The sequence below is a fragment of the Haliaeetus albicilla genome, chromosome 16, assembly GCF_947461875.1.
Source record: "Haliaeetus albicilla chromosome 16, bHalAlb1.1, whole genome shotgun sequence".
NCBI classification, from domain to species: Eukaryota; Metazoa; Chordata; class Aves; order Accipitriformes; family Accipitridae; genus Haliaeetus; species Haliaeetus albicilla.
In genome coordinates this window covers 32,044,700-32,063,933 of record NC_091498.1, presented here as the reverse complement: position 1 = coordinate 32,063,933, position 19,234 = coordinate 32,044,700, and the positions used below count along the sequence as shown (strand labels likewise).

Below are 19,234 nucleotides of genomic sequence, written 5' to 3'. Positions count from 1 at the left end.
CTCCAAGCTCTTCCCCGGTGCCCCCAGCACCAGCTGCAGCCCCCGGGGCACTGACACCCCCCCCCCCCCCGCGGCGCTCCCCCGTGTCCCCCTGTCCCCACAGCCAGCCCCCCCCGCAGAGCCCCCCGAGGCAGAATCCCAACCACATCCTTTATTTATAAAAACACGCATTTATAAAGAGAGCGCCGGGGCGGGGGGGGGGGGGGCACAGGCAGCACGGCAGCCCCGCCACCACCAGCAGGGCAGGGACACCGGGGGGTGGGGGGTCCCGGGGAGGGAAGGGGGGGGGTCCCGGGTGTCAGCAGCCGTTACGTGCGGGCGTTTCGCTCTGTCTCTGCCAAGCACTCCCTGACCAGTGCCCGGGCGTGGATGATGCCTGCGGGGAGAAGCAGAAAGACACCCCACATCAGTCTCCCGCGTGTGTCCCCCAATTCCCACCACCAACACACCGGGCAGCGGGACCCCCGGGCAAGCAGGGCCGGGGGTCAGCCGGTGTGTATGCGTGTGTCCCCCCCCCGTTGCCCCTACCCCGCTTCAGCCGCTCCATGGCACTCTTGCTGCCGGCGTAGGTGGGCCGGATCTCCTTCCCCATCTCCTCGATGACGGAGAGCAGGTCGGTGTAGGTGCTCTGCGACCCCTGAGCCCCGGGGGGCTTCATTGCCTGGGGGGGGGGATACAGAAGGGTTGAGAGCCGCCCCCAACACCCCCAGTCCCGGTTTCACCGCCCCCCCCCCGCCTCTCACCTGCACGTAGCCCATGGACGGCGGCCCGAAGTCATTGAAGAGGGGCCGGAAAGGGGCGGCGGCACCGGGGACGGAGCCGGAGGGCGACGGGACACTCGTGGCTGCGAGAAACGGAGGGTTAACGGCTGCCTCCCCCCCCTTCCCCCTCCCTTCCTCCCCCCCGCCGTTACCGGGGGGGTACACACTCACCGGCGGGTGGTGCCCCGGGCCCCGGTGGGGCAGGGCTGGCGCTGGCGGCTCCGGGGGTAGCGGGGGCGGGAGCGATAGGCTTGTAGGACATCCCCGACGGCCGCCCAGCCGTTCACGGGGGTCGGTGGGCGGCCTCCCCCCCCCACGCTCGCCCCACCGGTTGGTTACCGACGGCCGACCGCCGCTCCAACTCCCGTGACGGTCACACGCGGAAACACGAGCTCCGATCCGGGCAACCAAGCGGGGCGGCGGACGGCGGCTCCGGCTCCGGCTCCGGCTCCGGCTCGGCCTGGCCCGACCTGACCCGGCCACCCCCCCCCCCGCCTGCCCGCCACCCCGCCACCGGCACCGCCGCTCGCCGTGATGACGCCACGGCGCCGACGTCATCGCGCCGCCGCGCCCGCCTCTCACCCCCCCCACCGGTCACCGTGGAGACACGCGGCGTCGGCCCCGCCCCTTTCTCCCCCCCCCCCCGTGCGCCTCATCCCCTCAGGGGGGAGCGACCCCCGGTACCGGCCCCGCTGAGGAGAACAGCGGCACCGGGGGGGACCCTGTGGCCCCCCCCCCCCCCCCAAAAAAATCTCCCCGGGACCTGCGCAGGTGAGGGGGTGCCCCGGGGGTCCCGGCAGCCTGGGGAGGGTCGGGCAGGGCCGTCCCGGGGGTCGACGGCTGCCCCGGCCCGCCCCTCGGGGGGGCATTCGGTGTGGGGGGGGGGTCCTGCTGTCCGGGAGAGGGGTTGTACCCGGGGCGGGGGATGACGACACACGGGACAACCGTGGAGCGAGTGATGCTATTTAAACTCAACGTAAAGACAAACAAAAGTCCGCAGAGAGAGAATGTTTCATTTCAAAAGGGCGAGGATTGAAAAAAATTAATAAATTTGTTCAGACACACCCCCTCCCCCCCAAACTCGGAAGCAGCAGATTTCCTTAACTCGGAGGTGCAAAAATTACCCCAAACTGCAGCATGCCTCTCCCCTTCCCACCTGTGCTCCCGGGGAGGTGGGGGAGAAGGCGAACGCTTTATTCCCGGCTTCTTTCCTCAAGGATGTCCTGGCCGGGGTGCCGAAGCCCCAAGGAGTCTCCCCTGCGCCGGGGGTCAGACGAAACGTACCGTGAGGGTCCATGCCGGCCCCGAAAACGGAGGGATGCCTCACCGGCGCGGGGCAGGACAGAGCAGGGTCTGGGGTAAGTCTGAGCCCAAACGGCGGTAACTGGGGGACAGGCGTCGGGGTTACGCCGTAAGGTCAGCCTTAAATCATGGCGCGGAGGGAGCGGGGTCAAGGTTGAGGGGCTCGGCGCTGGGTACGGGGGTCAAAACAAAGGCTGGAGGGATGAGCCGGCAGAGTTGGGGCGCAGCGGGAGGGCGGGGGGCCAGCACGTTTGGGTTTTGGGGAACAGCAGCTGGGGTGAGGTCGGGGACGCTGCAGAGCGGGGAGCAGGAGAGAGCGGAGATCAGGGTGAAAGCGGCCAAAGCCCGGCCAAGTCTGTGCCAAAAAAGGGTCCGGCGTCAGCCCCGGCGCCCCACGCCGCGGCTGGACCTCGGCAGCCGGGCAGGTTGAGTCTGAGCACCTCCGGCGCCGAAGAAGCGAGGGCTTTGCCCCAGGTGCCGTGCTCGCACCGGCACGGCCCCAGCCGCAGCAGCCGGAGCCGGGCTTCTCTTCCGCAGCCCCCTCCTCTTCTGTAAGGCACGGTGGGGGCTCGGGTCCCGTGTTGGCACGCGCCGCCCTCAGCGTGACATCATCCGCACGAACTCTGCCGGCAGGAGAATACGTACAGAACATCCCAAATATTCCCGGGGATATTCCTGGCCCCCTCCCCGGCTCCTACCTTCGAAGTCCACCAGGCCGTCCCCGTTGAGATCCACGTCCTTGAGGATCTCGTCTACCTCCCGGTAGTTGAGCTGCTGCCCCAGAAGCTTGCGCATGGCCTCCCGCAGCTCCGCCATGCTGATCTGCCCGTCCCCGTTGGTGTCGAACTGCACGGCAAGCGCCCGTCGGCGACAGCCGCCCTCGGCGTGCCGGTGGCTTGCCAGCCTGCCCGCGCCCGGGCTGTCCCCCCCGCCCCGATCCCTGTCCCCTCACCTCACGGAAGGCGTCGCGCAGCTCCTTGATCCCGATCATGTCCGCCGTCTCCGCCAGCATCTTGGGGCCCATCAGCTCCACGAAATCATCAAAATCCACCTTGCCCCCGGCTGCGAGGAGAAGGGAGGGGGTGTCACCGGGGGGTGAGGAGGCAGGGATCGCCGGGGGCAAGCCCGGCTGCCGGCAGGGCGGAGGGGGGCCCCCCCGCGCCCCGCCACGTACTGATCTGCTGGGACAGCTCGATGAGCTCCATCTCGGTGGGCATGTAGCCCATGGTCCTCATGCACTCGCCCAGGTCCTTGTAGCTGATGTACCCGTCGCGGTCCTTGTCGAACTCCCGGAAGGCCTGCTTCAGCTCTGAGGGCAGCGCGGTGTCACCGCCGGCACCGCTGCCCGCTCCCACCCGCCCGTCGCCCCGCTGCAGCCAGGGGAGCTCCCAACCGGGGCGAAGACCGTCCCCGTCCCCATCCCCTCGGGGCGCAGCACCTCACCTTCGATCTCTTCGGGCCGCAGCTCTCGGTCCTGGGAAAGAGAAAGCGGGAAGAGTCAAAAGGAGGGATCCTTCTCCCACAGATCCCCCACCCAGGAATCCTGCCTTAAATCCCCCCGCCGGCTCGCGGGCGATGGCAGGGCGCAGCCGCCAACGCGGTGCCCGGTGCGGCGGGCGCGCGTGGTGCGCGGGGAGGGGGCGGGCGCCTACCAGCTGGGTGATGGCGATGCTTTGCCGCAGGAAGATGCAGGCCGGCCCCACCAGTCCCTGCAGCACCGAATAATTCTGCAGTGGTGGAGACTGCGCCGCCTCCGCCGCTTCCTCGGGGTCACCGGCGCCGGGGACCGGGGGACCGGAGCGCGGCTTCCCATCCTGCGGGCAGAGCGGGCATCAGCGGCGAGGCGGGGGGGGGCCGAGCCAGGGGTCCCCCCCCTCCTCCTGCCCCCGGGGCCGGCCTTACCTTAGGGAGCCTCCGCTCAGGGGTCTTGGTGCAGTTGCCCATGGCTGGGGGCTGCCCCCGCGCCGCAGGGCATGCCTGGCCCCGGGGGGCCGGCTGGCGCAGTCCTGGGGGCTGCCACCCCGCCGGGGTGAGCCGGGGCCAGGGGGGGTGTGATAGCGGCCGTGGCTGCGTGGGGATTTGAGGTTTTTATGGAATATCTGGGGATATGCAGGGCAGGCGGGGGGGGGTGCGCCGCGCCCGCGCACACACATAATCCCCCGGATTATTCCCCGCTCGGCCGCCCTGCTCCAGATGTGGGGAGCCGCCCAGCTGTTCCCCGGTTCCCCAGCCTCCCCGTGGGGGCACTCAGGGCCCCCTCCCTCCCTCCGGTGCCCGGCCATACCCCGGCCCTCTCCCCTGCCGCCGGTTACCTGCCCAAAAGCCGGGGGCGGTTGGAGCCCCGGCTCCTCGCCGGCCCACCGACGCTCCGTGGGGGACACGCTGCCTTGGCTGGGCTGACCCGGGTTACCGGCGGTGCCGGGTCCCCCACGCCCCCCGAGCCACGGGGCCGGCCGGAGGCGGCAGCCGCCCTGTTTGCCGGGACCGTGGGGGCGGGAGGCACCCCGGCAGGTGGGGGGCGCGGGGCTGCCGGTACCCCCCCGCTGGGGCCCGCGGAAGAGGAAGAACATTCCGCCTGCCGCCCCGTCTCACCGCCGCTCCCCGTTATCTCTTCCCCCACCCCCCGGGGCCAGGCGGGAGGGAAACCGGATCCCCCGAGCCCCGGCGGTCGCCCCGGCCCCCCGGTGCTTCGCCGGGACGAGGCCACCACCGGCATTGGGGAGGCGGGGGGGGCGAGAAACGTGGCCCCAAATGTGCCCCCAAACGGCATTGGGGGGGGAACGGCGCTGTGCAGCCCCCCCCCGGGATGCTGGGAGGACGGGGGGGAGCGGGGAGCCCCGGGGGGGCGGCGGGGGGGGGGGGGGGGAACCGGGGGCCTCCGGTTTCAGCTACCGAAACCCGACCCGCGCCCGGGCGCGGGGCACGTGGCAGCGCGGGCGTGGCGCCAGCCTAGCCACGCCCCTCCTCGCGCGTGTCCACACCCCCGTGTGACCACGCCCCGCTGCCGTGCGGCCACGCCTCCTCCCCGCTGCGGCCCCGCCCGCTGGCGTTTGCGCAGCGCCGCGACGCTGACGTCACCGCCGGCGCGACGCTGCGGGGGCGCCTGAAGGTGACGGTGGTCCCGGTCCCGGTGGTCCCGGTGCCGGTGTCCGCCCCGCCATGGCTGCCCGGCAGCTCCTAGCGCTGCGGCGCCTGCCCGCCGCCTCCTTCTCGGTGAGCGGGGATGGGGAGATGGCGGCGGGGGGGCGATCCCGCCGGTACCGTTATTACCGGTGCTGAGTCCGTGTGTGTCTGTCCCCCCCGCAGACGGCGCCCAAGAAGACGCAGTTCGGGTCGCTGCGGGACGAGGACCGGATCTTCACCAACCTCTATGGGCGGCACGACTGGAGGTGAGTACCGGGGACCGGGGGGGGGGGATGCCGGTGCGTCCCGTCCCGGTGCCACCGACCGTGCCCGCAGGCTGCAGGGGGCCCTGCGCCGCGGCGACTGGTACAAGACGAAGGAGATCCTGCTCAAGGGGGTGGACTGGATCCTCGGTGAGATCAAGGCCTCGGGGCTGCGGGGTCGTGGCGGCGCCGGTTTCCCCACCGGTCTCAAGTGGAGCTTCATGAACAAGCCCCCGGACGGCAGGTGAGATCCGTACCAGCACCGCCGCGGCTCCCTCCCGGTGGGGAGCGTGGCCCTGACAACACTCGCCCCCTCCCCACCCCCGCCAGGCCCAAGTACCTGGTGGTGAACGCGGACGAGGGGGAGCCGGGCACCTGTAAGGACCGGGAGATCATGCGCCACGACCCCCACAAGCTGGTGGAGGGCTGCCTGGTGGCGGGACGCGCCATGGGCGCCCGCGCCGCCTACATCTACATCCGCGGCGAGTTCTACAACGAAGCCTCCAACCTACAGGTGAGCAGTGCGGGGATGGGGTTTGGGGACACCCCATCGGTGGGGAGGGGGAAGTCCCCAGACCCATCCATCTCTCCCCCCATCACAGGTGGCCATCCGGGAAGCCTACGAAGCTGGGCTGCTGGGACGGGACGCCTGCGGCTCGGGGTACGCCTTCGACGTCTTCGTGGTGAGGGGCGCCGGAGCCTACATCTGCGGGGAGGAGACGGCGCTGATCGAGTCCATCGAGGGCAAGCAGGGCAAGCCGCGCCTGAAGCCCCCCTTCCCCGCCGACGTGGGTATGTCCCCAGCCCTCCCTGCTTTGCTACCGCTGCAACCGGCTCGCGTGGCTTTTGGTGGCACCAGCCTCGATTTCTAGTTGCCACTCAAGAGCGGGACAAAATGGTGGCAACCAGACAGAACCAAGTGGTCCCCGGGCCGCCATCCTGCTGTAGAGACGAGGCAGCCGTTGAGAGCTCTTGCCCCTTCCAGGTGTTTTCGGCTGCCCCACCACGGTGGCCAATGTGGAGACGGTGGCCGTGGCCCCCACCATCTGCCGGCGTGGGGGCGCCTGGTTTGCCAGCTTCGGGCGGGAGCGCAACTCGGGGACGAAACTCTTCAACATCTCGGGTCACGTCAACAACCCCTGCACTGTGGAGGAGGAGATGTCGGTGCCTCTGAAGGAGCTCATCGAGAAGCATGCCGGTAAGCGCCGCAGGCCACCCTGCCAAACCACACTGGGCCGGCGCCGGGCGCGGCTCAACCTGTCCTGTCCCCCCCTCTCTGGCAGGGGGTGTCCGCGGGGGCTGGGACAACCTGCTGGCTGTCATCCCGGGGGGTTCCTCCACACCGCTGCTCCCCAAGTCAGTGTGCGAGACCGTGCTGATGGACTTCGATTCCCTGGTGCAGGCGCAGAGCGGGCTCGGCACGGCCGCCGTCATTGTCATGGACAAATCGGTAAGGGACGAGCCCCCTCCCCGGCCTCACCCGTGCCGCAGCGGGGCCCTCACCCTCCCCTCCCTCCCCAGACTGACGTCGTTAAAGCTATTGCTCGCCTCATCGAGTTTTACAAGCACGAGAGCTGCGGGCAGTGCACCCCGTGCCGGGAAGGTGAGCAGGGGGGGCCAGGGGGCTATGGGGTGGGGTGGGCGCCACGCCACGGGCCCCTCACAGCCTTCCCATCCCCGCAGGCGTCGACTGGATGAACAAGGTCATGGCGCGGTTCGTGGAGGGCAATGCGCAGGTGGCCGAGATCGACGCACTGTGGGAGATCAGCAAGCAGATCGAGGGCCACACCATCTGCGCCCTGGGCGATGGCGCAGCCTGGCCCGTGCAGGTGCGAGGGGGGTGGGTTGGCGGATTTGGGGCCGGGAGCAGAGTCGGGGTGGGCAGCAGCTTATCCCTGCTCCCTTAACCCATCTCGTTTGCTCTGTGTAGGGCCTCATCCGCCACTTCCGACCCGAGCTGGAGGAGAGGATGCGGCGCTACGGGGAGGCCAAAGCCAGAGCGGCATCGGCGTAAGGAGCCAGTGGTGGAGCAAGGGCTGCTGGCAGCGGTGACCCTGCCCTTTCCTGCCTGGGGTGGTGGGGGGGCACTTCTTGGGGGTGCGGGGCTTCTCACAGCAGTTTGTGGGGCTGTGTTGAGGGGTCCTCGATAAACGCTGCTGCGCTCACAGGCTTCTCTCTTTGCTGGGGGTTTGGGTATAAAATAGTGGGAAGGGACTGTTGGGGGGCTCTGGGTCCTGCCTCCCCCGGAGCAGGGGATCCCCAGGGATCGGGAGATCACGCAGCCAGGATCTGGATACCCCCAGAGGGGAGATCCTGGCTTTCCGTGAGACTCCATGTTCCCTCTCTGGGACTGGGCAAGGAGAAAGTCGATGGTTGTGGGGCAGCACCAAGCAGCCGGGGTATTTACACAGCCACGTGTCCCTCCTTGGGGACCCTGCCCTCCCTGCCACCGCCGTGGTGGCACCAGGGCAACTCCTGCCTGTAGTAGTGCCAGGGGGACAGCTGTCGTTCCCCCCCCGACCCCCCGTGGTGCTGGCACCAAGGGCCAGCCACGCTCCCTGACTTACAGGCCATGGCGCAAGCGGTTCCAAACATGGCTTTTTACTAAATCACAGTGTGTGATATCAGCCGCGGGGAGCGCGGTATATGGTAGCACCGATGGAGTGTTGGGGGCGGGGGGGGGAGGGTGTTTGCCATTTCCCCACGGCAGCCACCTCCCGCCCATCCCCGTGTGTGGATGAAAGAAGCCGCACAACTGAGACACAGGGAGAGCTCCGCCTGTACACGCAACCCCCCCACCCCATTTCCCCCCTCCCCCAAAATCACCACCCTGGCACCCAGGGGATCACCCTATCCCCTCCGGCGTCAGGCCGAGCTCCCTTCGGGGGGCCGTCCCGAGGGGCTGCGGGCCAACACGTGGGTCTTCCGACGGTAGCGGTCAGGTGCCAGCAGCTCCAGGGTCAGCTCGGTGATGATGGCCGTCAGCCCCCAGACCTTGTGGGGGCCGTTGAGGAAGACGGGCAGGGTGTAGCCGTAGCGGCCGGCAGTGCGGAAATGCGTGTAGCCTTGGTTGTCCTCCCGCAGGAGGTGAGCCAGCGGCAGGGTGAAGACCTCTTCCACCTGACAGCACAGGCGGCGAGGAAGGGGGGTGGCCGGCATCGTTTGCCGTGACGTTACCGGCGGGAGCCGGGGAACGGGGGTGCTCGCCCCCGAGCAGGGGACGCGACCGGCGCAGGGTCACCCACCTCGTCGGGGTTGGGGGTCAGCGTCAAGTCCTCCAGGGCCCCCAGGTTGGCCACGATGGGAGCCACCATCTGTCCCTGCTGGAAGGTGCATCAGCAAGGGACCGGGGGGGGGGGGGGGCGGGTGGTGACACCCCCCCCCCAAAGTGCCACCTACTCGCCTTGACCCCCTCCTTGCACCCAACCCTGACACCCATCGTGTCTCTGTCACCCCCCCCTTACCTACAGCCAGTGCCCCATCACCCCGAACCCCCGTCACCCGTGTCCCTGCCACCCTGCCCTTGTGTCCTTGTCACCCCACGGCGTCCTTGGTGTCCCCAACCGCTCTCCCTCCCCGACCCGCTGTCCTTGTCACCTCCACCGGCGCCCTCCCCGTCCCCATCCCGGTGTCCCCCCCCTCCCCGGTGCCCGGTGCCCGGTACCCGGTCGGGCAGCAGCCGCAGCTGCCCCCAGACGCTCGGGGTTCCCAGCTCCAGCCCCAGCTCCTCCCGCGTCTCCCGTAAAGCCGTTGCCACCGCGTCGCCGTCCGCCGGGTCCCTCCTCCCCCCGGGAAAACTACAAAAATTGAACGGCACCGTCAGAAAGGCGGACGGCGGACGGGGTCCCGGTACCCGGTACCCCCCCCCCCGCCCACCGCCGGTACCTGACGTCACCGCTGTGGGGACCGCCCAGGCGGCGGGAACGTAACGTGAAGAGCAGCGCGGGGCGGCCCCGCACCGAGCACAGCGGCACCAGCACCGCCGCCGCCGCCGCCGCCGCCGCCCCCCGCCGCCCCGCAGCCGCCGCCGCCAGCCGCGCCCGGCACCGCCGCTCGCTCCCGCTGCTCAGGAGCCCCGCGCACGGCTCCGCCATGGCGTCGGCACGGAGGGAGGGGAGGGCGGCCGGTACCGGCCGCCCACGGCACCGCCTCCCCCGGGACCGCCCCCGGGCAAACGCCCGCCCCCCCCCCCCCCCCCGCCGCCTTATGGCCCTTCGCCGACGGCTGGGCAACCGCCCTGCTGGGCGTGCAACCGCCCACCAGGCGTGCAACCACCTTTGCAAGTTGTGCAACCACTTTTGCCAGGTGTACAACCACCCTGCTGGGTGTGCGACCGCCTTTGCCGGTTGTGCGACCACCTTTTCTGGGTGTGCGACCCCACCACCAGGCGTGCAACCACCGTTGCTGGGTGTGCAAGCCCCCCCGCTTTGGGTGTGCAAACTCACCTGCCGGGCGTGCAACGCCCCTGCTGTGTGCAACCCCCTCTACCGGGTGTGCAAACCACCAACCAGCTTTGCACCCCGCTCTGCATATGCAGCAACCCCTGCTGGGTGTGCAAGCCCTGCTCCAGTTGTGCAACCCTGCCACTGGGTGTGCAACTCTTCATCCAGCTGTGCAGCCCCTTCTCCAGCTGTGCAGCCCCTTCTCCAGCTGTGCACACGTGCCACCATCCCTCCCCTTGTCACCAGCCACGTATCCCCCCTTGCCTGGGGGTGCTGTGACACCTCCCACGGGTGCTGCAACACCCAGGGAACACCCACGGTGGGATCGATCCAATCGCTGCCCCCGCCACTACAGCCCCGAGAGGGAGCGAGGATGGGGAAACTGAGGCACAGGCGGGGAGCCCTTCAGGCAGCGTGCTCCTCCCAGGGCCCTGCCACCACCCACGCCGCTGCCCCACAATTATCCCCAGCCGTTAATGAACGGCTTCTGATCCACCCCCCCGGGCTGGGGGCAGCCCCTGGGGTTGTTGGGGCTGTCACTCCCCAAGCGCCTGTGACACTTGTACAGCTGGTTTTTGAAACAAGCGGGTTTTTGTAAGGGGGTGATGGTTCCAGGCACCATTATCTCATGGGGGAATTTCCTCTGTCGAAACAGCCTCAAACTGGGTCCAAGGCTGGGAAAAGGCTCCCAGGGCGTAACCATGGGAAGCGGGAGAAGGATTTCTGCCAGCGGATTTACCAGGCAGCCTTGGCAACACCAACGCTTTCAGGCTAAAGACAAGACACAGGCGCTGGTCCCCGTGGGGACAGGACGGATGTGGCGATGTCTCATGGGACCGATCCAGCACCCAGCCTGGCTGACTGTGCCTACAGCAGGGGTCCGCACGGGCGCCAGGCTGACAGAAAGGGGTTGGGTAAAGAATTGGGAATAATAGAGACAGTGCTAGGGTGGTCGGACTGGGGAAGGAACACTGGAGATCGGCCAGCCCCCCCCACCAGAAAGCCCCTGGCCCCACAACAGACACCCTCACACATCTGCCTTCATCTCTCAGCATTAAATGATTTTAAAAAAAACTGTATAGAAATCACCACTCTCTCATTTTTTGCCTCCAGAGCCCAGCATCAGCTTCACGACTCCCCTCCCGGCTCCAACTTCAACGAAACCTCCTCTCCTCCCACACGTATCGCTTCCCTGCGGGCACCTTGCGGAAAAACAGGCTGTTCCCTCGGCTCATGTTGCCCTGGAACGGGGAAGACGACCACCGTCGGGTAAGTCAGGGCTGCCCCAAGCCCCGCTGTGTCCCCGCCCAGGCCCCACAGGGCTCCCACCCAGTTCTTGCCACAGCTGGGTGGCATCCCGGCGCTGCCCGGCTCCGGCCACTTACCTCCCTGTGCAGCTGGCTCCAGCAGTCCAGCCAGGAGGAGTAGGTGGGTGCGTAGGGGAGGAGACCCCCGGCCAGCCTGGGGAAGGGAAAGGAAGACCCACGAGGAATTATTTCCACCCAGGGCTGAGCTGGTGGGGTAGGACCCGTCCCCTCTGCAGCCCTGTGCTGGGCTGAACCCCAAAATGGTCCTTTCAAAGCTGGGCTCCCTCCCCACATGTCCCCACGTGTCCCCCCCAACCGCAGCGCTACTGATGAGGGATCAACCCCACAGCCAGTTTGAAACCTCTTTACCACCTGGGAGCTTTGGAAAGGCAGTTTGGGGAACCGATCTGGCGCAGAGGGACGTGGCCGTCACCCATGCCAGCACCCCCCGGGCGCCGGCTCGCCCTCGCTGAGGGGGTAGGAACTAGCGGCAGACTCACCCACAATTATTAACAGCCATCAAGTTGGAGACCAGCACGAAGGGGTAGGTCAGCATGCTGGCGAAGAACTGCAAGGGACAGCAGGGCTGGTCAGCAGTGGCCCCCGGCCCCTACAGGGATCTCCCCGCTTCCCTCCACATGGGGAGAACAAGCCCTAAAAGATCCCCAGGGCCCCCCCCGGGGAAGGGAGCCCTTTCCCGCAGGCTCCATGCAGGGCCAGGCTACACGGTGGCAAGGCCAAGGTTGTAAGCCCACGGGCATGCAGGGTCATGCGCTTCCTCTGCGGAGCATTCCTTCTCCGGGGCAGCGTCACACATGGGGGTACAGACCCCCCCCAACACACACAGACGTATGCGCGGGCTGTACTCACTCCAGTGACTGCCTGTGAGTAGCTCTTCATCTCAGCCATAGTTGAGACCTGCGGGAGGAGAAAAGGCACCTTCAACCCCCATGGAGCCATGCTGTCACCCCAAAGCAGGGTCCTGCCCCCCTGGACTGTCCCCCTAGATGCAACCTGGGCCCTCCCGAGCAGGGCGCGGAGCCCGTACCCCATTTTCCAGCGCATACGTGTTGATGAGGTAGGCCAGCATGTTGCAGAGCCAGAGCGAAAGGATGTCCCCAAGGAGCCGGGGGATGAGGCCACTGAAAGAGAAGAGGCAGTGGGAACGTGAGCCCGGGGCAGACCCAGATCCAGCTGCGTGGAGAGCCGGGGAACAGCCGGTCGGGAACAGGAGGGAGTAGCCGTCCCCCCAACCGCCGGGTGAAGGGGGAACTCCCCGGGCCGGGAGCGGGGATGTTAGAACAAATGGTTCAGAGAGGACACGGGCATGGAGGGGAGCTGCCAGAGGGACCCAAAACACTTCCCCAGCTAGTGCTCCCAGGGAAGGATTACTACATCTTTGCTCTGTTTTAATGTCCCCAGGCACTGGATGTCACCCGCGCAACCCAAGGCCGGTTGCTATGAGGCAGGGGCTTGCCGGATCTGCGCCAGGAATCCCCCTGGGGAGGGCAGAACGGGAAACCGTGCGCCCCAGCAATGGCCGAGGTCAGGGCAGAGTGCTTCTCGAGCCCAGCGAGATGGGAGAGCAGAGCTGCAGCACCGTGGCCGAAGCGAGGAGCGATGCCCAAGCGAGGCTTGTGGATTTTGGGGAGAGACCCCTGCTGCCCCCACCCACCGCCGAGACCCCGGTTGTCAGCACTCACGCAAAGAAGCCCAGGACACCCTCTTCTCGGTAAATCGTGGCGAAAGCGCTTAGCGTCCCGCTGGGCCGGGGAGGAAGAGGAGAATGCTGTGGTCAGAGGGGACACCGTGGGAAGGCAGGCAGCCCCCCACCCCCGCGGCAGCCCCGGCCCCCCCTGCCCGTACCTGTACTTGGTCTCCCGGCCGATGAATTGCACCATGCAGCGCAGGGTGATCACTGCGGGCAGAGACAGGCAGCGTGGGGGTCGGGGGGGGGGCACAGGGACACTCCAGAGTGACAGAGGAGTGACAGACACCTGTCACCGGGCCCACGCACCAGCTGTGGTAGGGGTGTGGGGGGCACCTACCGTGAAAGGGGTGGGTGATGAGTGTGGCGGCAGAGCGAGCGACCATCTCTCGGGAGGTCTGGGGGAGAAATGGGCTGTCAGGAGGAGGGGCCGGGGAGGCAGGTGACAGGGACGCAGCAAGTAGAGACACCAACAGCGCCGGTGTTGTACCGAGCCCCTCTTGCACCCCAGCACCCTCCTCCTCCTCACCTCCTTGAGAACCTGCTCCAGCGAGGACACAGGCTCCTTCTTGCTGGCTCCAGGCTAGAGAGGGAAAGAGGCATCAGATGGGGAACAGACCCCCAGAAAAGGCACCGCTCACTCCCCACCACCCCGAAAGGACTCGTCGTCCCCCCACAGCGTGGGCTCAGCAGCCCCTCAGCCCCGCGTTTTTCCCTGGGGGCAGCACTCGATGGCAGGCTGCCTCTGCCCGCAGCTGCGGGGGCACACGGGAGGGGAGGAGAGATGGAGAGAGGGAGAGAGGGAGGAGAGATGGAGAGAGGGAGAGAGGGATAAGAAGAGAGAGGGAGGAAAGGGGGGAGAGAGGGAGGATTCACCGGGGAAAGTGGCCTCACACCTACCTCAGCCTGCTCGGCCTCCTGGTACCGCTGGGGAGGAAAGGGCAGGGTTAGTGCAGCTGCGGGGGACAGGGAAGGCCCTGCCAGCACCGAAGCAGTGAGACGTGGGGTCTATGAGTCCCCAGCTCCCGGTGGCAGAGCCCCCCGCCCCATGTATGTGTGTCCCCCCCGGTACCTGCAGCACTTTGCCGTGCACGACGGTGCCGATGGCGCTGGAGCAGAGGCGGGGGGTGAGTCCCTTGAAGAGTCCCGCTCTTCCGTCAACCTTCACGATGTGCTTGGCTGGGGACAGCGGGGACGCGTCACGCCATGGAGGACACCCCCCCCACACACACACACTCGACCACCGTCCCCGCGAGGCGGGGGTCACGGCGGGGGGGGGGGGCGGAGCGGTGTGTGCCGTACCACCGGGGCTGACTTACCGTAAGCGAAGAGACCGGGCAGCTGGTAGACCTGGCGCCCGAAAACATTCCTCCCCAGGGTGGGCGGCAGCGGCTCGTACCCCACCTGCGGCGGGGACAGGCAGCCGTGGTGGTGCCGCCGGTGCCGGTACTGGCCCCGGTGCCCTCCCCGTTACCGACCACCCCCCGCCCCTTACCTGCACCAGCACCTTCACGTACATGAGGGGCTGCGAGAGCACGGTCAGCCCCGAGCCCAGCAGCACCTGCGAGGCCGCGTCCGCCATGGTGCCGCCCCGGCGTCACGGCCCAGAAGGACACCGCCGCCGCCGCTTCCGCTTCCGCCACTCTACCCGGTACTTCCGGCGCGCCCGCCGACCGCTTCCGGCCAGAGGGGGTGGGCCCCACCGGGTCGCCATGGTAACGACGGGCGGGGAGGGGGCGCTGAGGCGGCGCTGAGGCGTCGCCATGGCAACGGGGCCTGCGGCACCGATGGGGCCTGAGGCCTCGCTGCGGCCTGAGGTGACACCGTGGCGACAGGGCCTGAGGCGATGTCATGGCAAGGAGGCCTGAGGTGACGCCATGGTAAGGGGGCCTGAGGTGATGCCATGGCGACGGGGCCTGAGGTGATGCCATAGCAAGGAGGCTTGAGGTGACACCATGGTGACAGGGCCTGAGATGACACCATGGCAAGGGGGCCTGAGGTGACGCCATGGCAACAGGGCCTGAGATGACTGTCGTGACAAGGAGGCCTGAGGTGACGTCAAGGTGGTGGGGCCTGGGCCTGGGGCTGGATGCCGGCAGCCTGGGGGCAGGCCGGAGGGCCGGGGGCCAAGAGGGAGCCCCTGGGGCGGGGGGAACGGCGCGATGAAAACAGGCATCACCGCGCAGAGGCATGGCCGCGGCGGCACTGCCTTTAATGCCGAGCACAGGCGCAGCAGCGCAGGGCGGCCGGCGGCGAGGCCCTGCCGCGGGCAGTGAGGGGGGGACGCGCCCCGTGCCTGCTGGCTGTGGTCGCCTGCCCTCCCCGCCGCCGGGACGGCTTTGTTTCGGCTCCCGGGGCTGTGTCCTGTGAGCAATCACCGGTGACACCGGGGTGAGGGATGCTCAGCGGTGGCCGACGGCGGGACACCGCGCTTGTGCCACCATCCAGCTGAGATCGCCCCATGGCGGCGTGGCGGCCAGCCCCTGCTCTGGCTGCGCTGGGAAAGGTCATGCTCGAGCCGGCTCTGGGCTCCTCTCCCGCCACGCTGCCTCCCCTCGGGGTGCTGGGGAGAGCCGGCTGCCTGCAGGTCCTGGAGGGCCCCAGCCTCACCTGGGGGGGTCACAGAAGAGGGGTCAGACCCACTTGGAGCCCCATGGGTGCTGGCACCAGTCTGGGACTGCACTGGGGACAAGTGTCCCTGCAGGACCGTACCCTCTGGGACTGGGTGGACCATGCTTGTGGGCCCAGGCTCACCGGGACACTGGCACGGCTCTGGTAGACAGCATTTGTCCGGCGCAGGGCATTCCTCACTCTCCGACTCCGCAGCCGCTTCCTCCTCCCTTGCTCCAGCTGCACCAGATGGCAAAGCGGTGCCGGGGCGTCTGCACCCCATGACACCTCGCACCTCCCCGGCGCTTCGTCCCTCCCACCCCAAAAGCAGCGGCACCCAGGGACTCACCGGCCAGGCTAGGCCACGGAGGTGAGCCGGGGACCCATTGGACACAGAGCTGTCGGAGCCGCTGGTGCTGTGTGGGGGAGACAACCGCCTGCAGCCGCTGCCGGCACCGCCGTAGCTCTGTGGGGCGGCACAGCCGGGATGTACCTGGACTCGAGCTCCGAGGGGGAGACATCACTCCAGCTGCCACCAGAGCCCGGCTCCCGGCCCAGCCGTTGCCGCAGCAGCGCATCCACCTCTGACAGGCACTGCTGGAACTGTGCAATGGAGCCAGCGTCACCGTGACCCACCTACGGCACCGGAACCGGCCTGGGTGCTGTGGTTTGAGCTGCGGTTGCTGGCCCACCTTGGCGGGATCGGGGTCGCAGAAGTCTAGCAGGGTGTCGCAGAGGTGGTAGCCCAGCGACTTGAGGTCCTCCACGGTGAAGTGCGAGCTCCTCCCACCTGGAGGGGACAGGGGAAAAGGAAACAAGCGGCAGCTTCCCAACCCCGGGGACCACCCCGCCCGCCCCCAACGCACCCGACACCGTCAGCCCCGGCCGGCGGCGGCCCCTCACCCAGCGTGGAGCCGCCAAAGGCTGCCTCCATGGTGTAGCTGTTAGAGACACCCATGCGCCACATGACGACCCTGCCCGTCCCCGCTTTACTCTTCTGCACCTTGAACTTGCAGCTGGGGAAGGAGAACTGGGGCCAGCCCCAGGGTCAGCACGGCAGGGGGATGTGTGCCCCTCTGCAGCCCCGCAGAGACACTGTGGCGGTGCCTCGGGAAGCGGCATGGCGGCCGCATTCCCCACGTTGCCATCCGGTGTCACCGCAAAGCTCAGCAGGGACGCCACTCCCTGGCTCCAAGAATGGCTTCTGAGTGTCCCACCTTGTCAGGGGCATTTTTGCTCAGCATCAGGGGGAAGATGCGCTGGCACAGCCGCAGCCCGGCCCCGCCACCATCACAACCATACATGAAGACGTTGTTCTTCCGGCTGTGCCCGTGGAAGTCACAGTAAAGCACCACCTCCCGCTCTGCCAGCACCCTGCGTGCATCAGGATATGGTCACCGGCATTGCCGCAGGAGCGGCACCATGCTGCCGGCTCCCGACACCCCCACCTCACCTCTCGACCATGGCCCGCAGGTGCCACACGCCGGGGAAGGAGCTGCAGAGTGCTGTCCCGTAAGCCCTGTTGAGGTCGCGGCCCGCCAGGGAGCAGCGGGAGTTGCCCACCACCACCCCGTCAGGGTTGAGCATGGGCACCACCTTGAAGACAAAGAGCTGGCGCAGGAGCTGGGCATCAGCGTCGGCGCTGAGGAGGAAATCGAGGAAGCCCCGCATGGCCCAGGAGCCACCGCTCTCCCCGGGGTGCGCGCGGGCGCTCAGCACCACCGCCCGCTTGGCCGCCGCGCCAGTGGGGCTAGTGATGGTCAGCAGGTAGACGGTGTTGCCGGCCAGGCTGCGGCACAGCGCCCGCACCGCGCAGTACCGTGAGCGCACCGGATCGCCCGCCAGCGCCCGCAGGTAGCGCTGCAGGTCGGAGTAGGTGTAGGGGTAAGAGTGGGCGAAGAAGCAGGTGTCACCGTCGTGGGGGAAGCGTGCCGTCCAGGAGAGGCGGAAGGCGGCTGGCTCCTCCCCGCTGCTGCCCCGGTAGTAGCGGACGTCGGCCCCAACCCGGCGCCAGCCAATACTGCGGCTCTGGGCATCCCGCTGGGAGTAGAACAGCGGCCGCATGCCCTCGCCATAGAGGCTCTTGGGCTTTGCCATGTTGGCGATGGTGAAGTGGTAGAGGGGGCCTCGCCGGGTGTTTTGGACGCGGAAGTAGAACCACTGGGTGTGCTTGGCGGTGTACAGGTCCGGCCGCAGCATCAGCACGTACTCGTAGGGGCCCCTGCACAGCGGGATGGGCCACGCTCCAGCTCCTGGCCCCACTGCCGCTACCACCGCACCCCCCCGGCCCCTCTCTTACACCTTGACGGCTTTCTGGAGGTTGCCACTCTCGAAGCGGGATTCGAAGAGCAGCGTGGTGTCCTGGGGACCCTCCAAGGGGGCTGCCGGCGAGGAGAGGGGACCTGGGGCCCCCCCAATCCGAGCGCGGGTGAAGCAGGAGCCTTGGGGCGCTGTGGGGGAAAGCCCGGAGGGACGGCGATGGGGGCCTGGGGAGACCGAGGGGGCACCCCGGGGTGCTGCCCGCTCCCCACTACCTGGGCTGAGGTGGTAGACAACGGTGCCGTGCTCCTCACCGAGGGTAGCTGGGGCCCAGTGAGGGCCCGTCGGCTGGCAGAAGGGCTCCGGTTCAGGGGGCACCCACTCTGTGGGGGGGTGCAGACGGGCACTATGGGCACAGCAGGGGTCCATCACCGGGGGGGGGGGGAACAGCCGGAGCACTCCCTCACCGATGTGCTCGATAGTCTCCTCGATGACTTCGCACTCGATGGGCCAGCGGGGAGCGGGCAGGGGTCCCCACGCCGAGGGAAGGGCGAAGAGAGCCCGTGGCTCCCCCGGGGACCCACGGTGCCGTGCCGAGGGAAGCGGCGTGCCCCGGCGCTGTGCAGAGGGGGCTGGCTCCAGCAGCCCAGGGGCTGCAAGGGGACCAGGAGGGGCTGCGGGGGCTCTGGTGCGCTGCCGGCTCCACGACACATCTCCGGCAGAGATAGAGAAGCCCAGGCTGGGAGGGTGGGGATGGCCCCCAAAACCACCCCCCACTGCACCCCCTCCATGGCAGAACACAGTTCCAGGCCCTGGGGCAGCACCAACCCCAGTGCTGGGGGGCTGCGGGGGGCTGCGGGGGTCTCACTCACGGCTCGGCTCCTGCCTGGGACCCCACAGGTAGCCAGGGTCAGTGCTGCCCGTACCAGTTGCCTCGGTGGGGTGCTGCTCCGAGGGGATCCCTGGGGACATGGGGCTCTTCTGCCCGCCTGCCTTCTGGCCTTGGGGAGAGCACCACTGCAGCCCAAGTGGCTGGGGGGGCCTGAGGGGACCCCACCAGGACCCCACCGTGGCCATGGCTCACCTCGGAAGTAGCCGTAGTAGCGCAGGTGGCTGCGCATGAAGCTGTCGTAGGGGTCGGGGACCCACCCTCCGCCAAACCCCCCCAGTCCTCCCTCCACGACCCGGGCAGTGGAGCACCCCGAGGGCTGCATGGCTGCGAGAAGTCCGGCAAAACCCTTCTCCGGTCCCAGCAACGCCAGGGAGCTGGGACGCGGTCGCTGAGCGACCGGCCAGTGGCAGGGAGGGACGGGGCGGTCCCAGAGTGGAGCTGGGAAAGGAGCCAGAGGGATTTCCTTATCCTGGCAGATGCCCAGGGGAGTGGGGCCACAAAGGGCCCCCACGGTATCAGCCCCAGCCAGGACCACCGCACACACCGGCCCCAAACTGCTCCCAACCT

At 68.4% G+C, this 19,234-nt stretch overlaps 6 protein-coding genes across 7 annotated transcripts; 1 reads left to right on the top strand and 5 right to left on the bottom strand.

Annotated features, from left to right (window-relative positions):
* Positions 1 to 136: 136 nt before the first annotated feature.
* Positions 137 to 1,074, bottom strand: CDK2AP2 (cyclin dependent kinase 2 associated protein 2). The gene is made up of 4 exons (XM_069804331.1): positions 933 to 1,074; positions 744 to 844; positions 529 to 661; positions 137 to 376 (listed from the first exon to the last, which is right to left on the bottom strand). The coding sequence occupies exons 1-4, from the start codon at positions 1,021 to 1,023 to the stop codon at positions 309 to 311; spliced, it is 393 nt and encodes a 130-aa protein (XP_069660432.1). The 5' UTR covers positions 1,024 to 1,074; the 3' UTR covers positions 137 to 308.
* On the bottom strand, positions 945 to 4,718 carry CABP2 (calcium binding protein 2). 2 transcript variants are annotated; one of them, XM_069804306.1, is made up of 8 exons: positions 4,376 to 4,717; positions 3,966 to 4,130; positions 3,716 to 3,877; positions 3,507 to 3,537; positions 3,238 to 3,372; positions 3,016 to 3,125; positions 2,762 to 2,909; positions 945 to 2,686 (listed from the first exon to the last, which is right to left on the bottom strand). In XM_069804306.1, exons 1-8 carry the CDS (start codon positions 4,631 to 4,633, stop codon positions 2,661 to 2,663), a joined length of 1,035 nt encoding a protein of 344 aa, XP_069660407.1. In that variant the 5' UTR covers positions 4,634 to 4,717; the 3' UTR covers positions 945 to 2,660. The 2 variants fall into 2 exon arrangements, with proteins under 2 accessions (XP_069660407.1, XP_069660408.1); XM_069804307.1 differs by lacking the exon at positions 3,966 to 4,130 and having other exon boundaries at positions 4,376 to 4,718.
* A 393-nt stretch (positions 4,719 to 5,111) lies between these two features.
* On the top strand, positions 5,112 to 7,614 carry NDUFV1 (NADH:ubiquinone oxidoreductase core subunit V1). The gene is made up of 10 exons (XM_069804297.1): positions 5,112 to 5,276; positions 5,370 to 5,452; positions 5,523 to 5,693; positions 5,780 to 5,963; positions 6,052 to 6,241; positions 6,435 to 6,647; positions 6,733 to 6,899; positions 6,971 to 7,052; positions 7,133 to 7,278; positions 7,380 to 7,614. The coding sequence occupies exons 1-10, from the start codon at positions 5,223 to 5,225 to the stop codon at positions 7,461 to 7,463; spliced, it is 1,374 nt and encodes a 457-aa protein (XP_069660398.1). The 5' UTR covers positions 5,112 to 5,222; the 3' UTR covers positions 7,464 to 7,614.
* Positions 7,615 to 8,034: 420 nt separating this feature from the next.
* Positions 8,035 to 9,570, bottom strand: NUDT8 (nudix hydrolase 8). Its single transcript, XM_069804318.1, has 4 exons — positions 9,335 to 9,570; positions 9,114 to 9,246; positions 8,695 to 8,772; positions 8,035 to 8,569 (listed from the first exon to the last, which is right to left on the bottom strand). Exons 1-4 carry the CDS (start codon positions 9,541 to 9,543, stop codon positions 8,315 to 8,317), a joined length of 675 nt encoding a protein of 224 aa, XP_069660419.1. The 5' UTR covers positions 9,544 to 9,570; the 3' UTR covers positions 8,035 to 8,314.
* Positions 9,571 to 10,931: 1,361 nt separating this feature from the next.
* On the bottom strand, positions 10,932 to 14,564 carry MTCH2 (mitochondrial carrier 2). The gene is made up of 13 exons (XM_069804311.1): positions 14,402 to 14,564; positions 14,226 to 14,310; positions 13,979 to 14,085; positions 13,807 to 13,833; positions 13,436 to 13,489; positions 13,247 to 13,304; positions 13,065 to 13,116; positions 12,902 to 12,961; positions 12,247 to 12,340; positions 12,069 to 12,116; positions 11,699 to 11,766; positions 11,277 to 11,352; positions 10,932 to 11,132 (listed from the first exon to the last, which is right to left on the bottom strand). Exons 1-13 carry the CDS (start codon positions 14,486 to 14,488, stop codon positions 11,046 to 11,048), a joined length of 903 nt encoding a protein of 300 aa, XP_069660412.1. The 5' UTR covers positions 14,489 to 14,564; the 3' UTR covers positions 10,932 to 11,045.
* Positions 14,565 to 15,095: 531 nt separating this feature from the next.
* AGBL2 (AGBL carboxypeptidase 2) lies at positions 15,096 to 19,152 on the bottom strand. The gene is made up of 13 exons (XM_069804269.1): positions 18,860 to 19,152; positions 18,648 to 18,776; positions 18,243 to 18,428; positions 18,051 to 18,158; positions 17,816 to 17,966; positions 16,970 to 17,737; positions 16,734 to 16,890; positions 16,420 to 16,546; positions 16,209 to 16,306; positions 16,010 to 16,119; positions 15,866 to 15,932; positions 15,619 to 15,756; positions 15,096 to 15,516 (listed from the first exon to the last, which is right to left on the bottom strand). The coding sequence occupies exons 1-13, from the start codon at positions 18,987 to 18,989 to the stop codon at positions 15,118 to 15,120; spliced, it is 2,568 nt and encodes an 855-aa protein (XP_069660370.1). The 5' UTR covers positions 18,990 to 19,152; the 3' UTR covers positions 15,096 to 15,117.
* Positions 19,153 to 19,234: the final 82 nt, after the last annotated feature.

What these genes read in the sequence shown, in the direction of transcription:
- CDK2AP2 (XM_069804331.1), bottom strand. Translation starts at nt 1,023, where the DNA reads ATGTCCTACAAGCCTATCGCTCCCGCCCCCGCTACCCCCGGAGCCGCC. An exon ending in GCCCGGGGCACCACCCGCCG is followed by an intron (nt 845 to 932) that starts GTGAGTGTGTAC and finishes CGTTTCTCGCAG; the next exon opens with CCACGAGTGTCCCGTCGCCC. An exon ending in CATGGAGCGGCTGAAGCGGG is followed by an intron (nt 377 to 528) that starts GTAGGGGCAACG and finishes TTCTCCCCGCAG; the next exon opens with GCATCATCCACGCCCGGGCA.
- CABP2 (XM_069804306.1), bottom strand. Translation starts at nt 4,633, where the DNA reads ATGTTCTTCCTCTTCCGCGGGCCCCAGCGGGGGGGTACCGGCAGCCCC. An exon ending in CTGAGCGGAGGCTCCCTAAG is followed by an intron (nt 3,878 to 3,965) that starts GTAAGGCCGGCC and finishes CTCTGCCCGCAG; the next exon opens with GATGGGAAGCCGCGCTCCGG. An exon ending in GCGGCCCGAAGAGATCGAAG is followed by an intron (nt 3,373 to 3,506) that starts GTGAGGTGCTGC and finishes CGCTGCCCTCAG; the next exon opens with AGCTGAAGCAGGCCTTCCGG.
- NDUFV1 (XM_069804297.1), top strand. Translation starts at nt 5,223, where the DNA reads ATGGCTGCCCGGCAGCTCCTAGCGCTGCGGCGCCTGCCCGCCGCCTCC. An exon ending in AACAAGCCCCCGGACGGCAG is followed by an intron (nt 5,694 to 5,779) that starts GTGAGATCCGTA and finishes CACCCCCGCCAG; the next exon opens with GCCCAAGTACCTGGTGGTGA. An exon ending in CCCCTTCCCCGCCGACGTGG is followed by an intron (nt 6,242 to 6,434) that starts GTATGTCCCCAG and finishes TGCCCCTTCCAG; the next exon opens with GTGTTTTCGGCTGCCCCACC.
- NUDT8 (XM_069804318.1), bottom strand. Translation starts at nt 9,543, where the DNA reads ATGGCGGAGCCGTGCGCGGGGCTCCTGAGCAGCGGGAGCGAGCGGCGG. An exon ending in CCCCACAGCGGTGACGTCAG is followed by an intron (nt 9,247 to 9,334) that starts GTACCGGCGGTG and finishes CAATTTTTGTAG; the next exon opens with TTTTCCCGGGGGGAGGAGGG. An exon ending in TGACCCCCAACCCCGACGAG is followed by an intron (nt 8,570 to 8,694) that starts GTGGGTGACCCT and finishes CTGTGCTGTCAG; the next exon opens with GTGGAAGAGGTCTTCACCCT.
- MTCH2 (XM_069804311.1), bottom strand. Translation starts at nt 14,488, where the DNA reads ATGGCGGACGCGGCCTCGCAGGTGCTGCTGGGCTCGGGGCTGACCGTG. An exon ending in TGGAGCAGGTTCTCAAGGAG is followed by an intron (nt 13,305 to 13,435) that starts GTGAGGAGGAGG and finishes TTTCTCCCCCAG; the next exon opens with ACCTCCCGAGAGATGGTCGC. An exon ending in GGCCGGGAGACCAAGTACAG is followed by an intron (nt 12,962 to 13,064) that starts GTACGGGCAGGG and finishes TCCCCGGCCCAG; the next exon opens with CGGGACGCTAAGCGCTTTCG.
- AGBL2 (XM_069804269.1), bottom strand. Translation starts at nt 18,989, where the DNA reads ATGCAGCCCTCGGGGTGCTCCACTGCCCGGGTCGTGGAGGGAGGACTG. An exon ending in CTGCGGGCCATGGTCGAGAG is followed by an intron (nt 16,891 to 16,969) that starts GTGAGGTGGGGG and finishes TGATGCACGCAG; the next exon opens with GGTGCTGGCAGAGCGGGAGG. An exon ending in GCAAAAATGCCCCTGACAAG is followed by an intron (nt 16,547 to 16,733) that starts GTGGGACACTCA and finishes GGCTGGCCCCAG; the next exon opens with TTCTCCTTCCCCAGCTGCAA.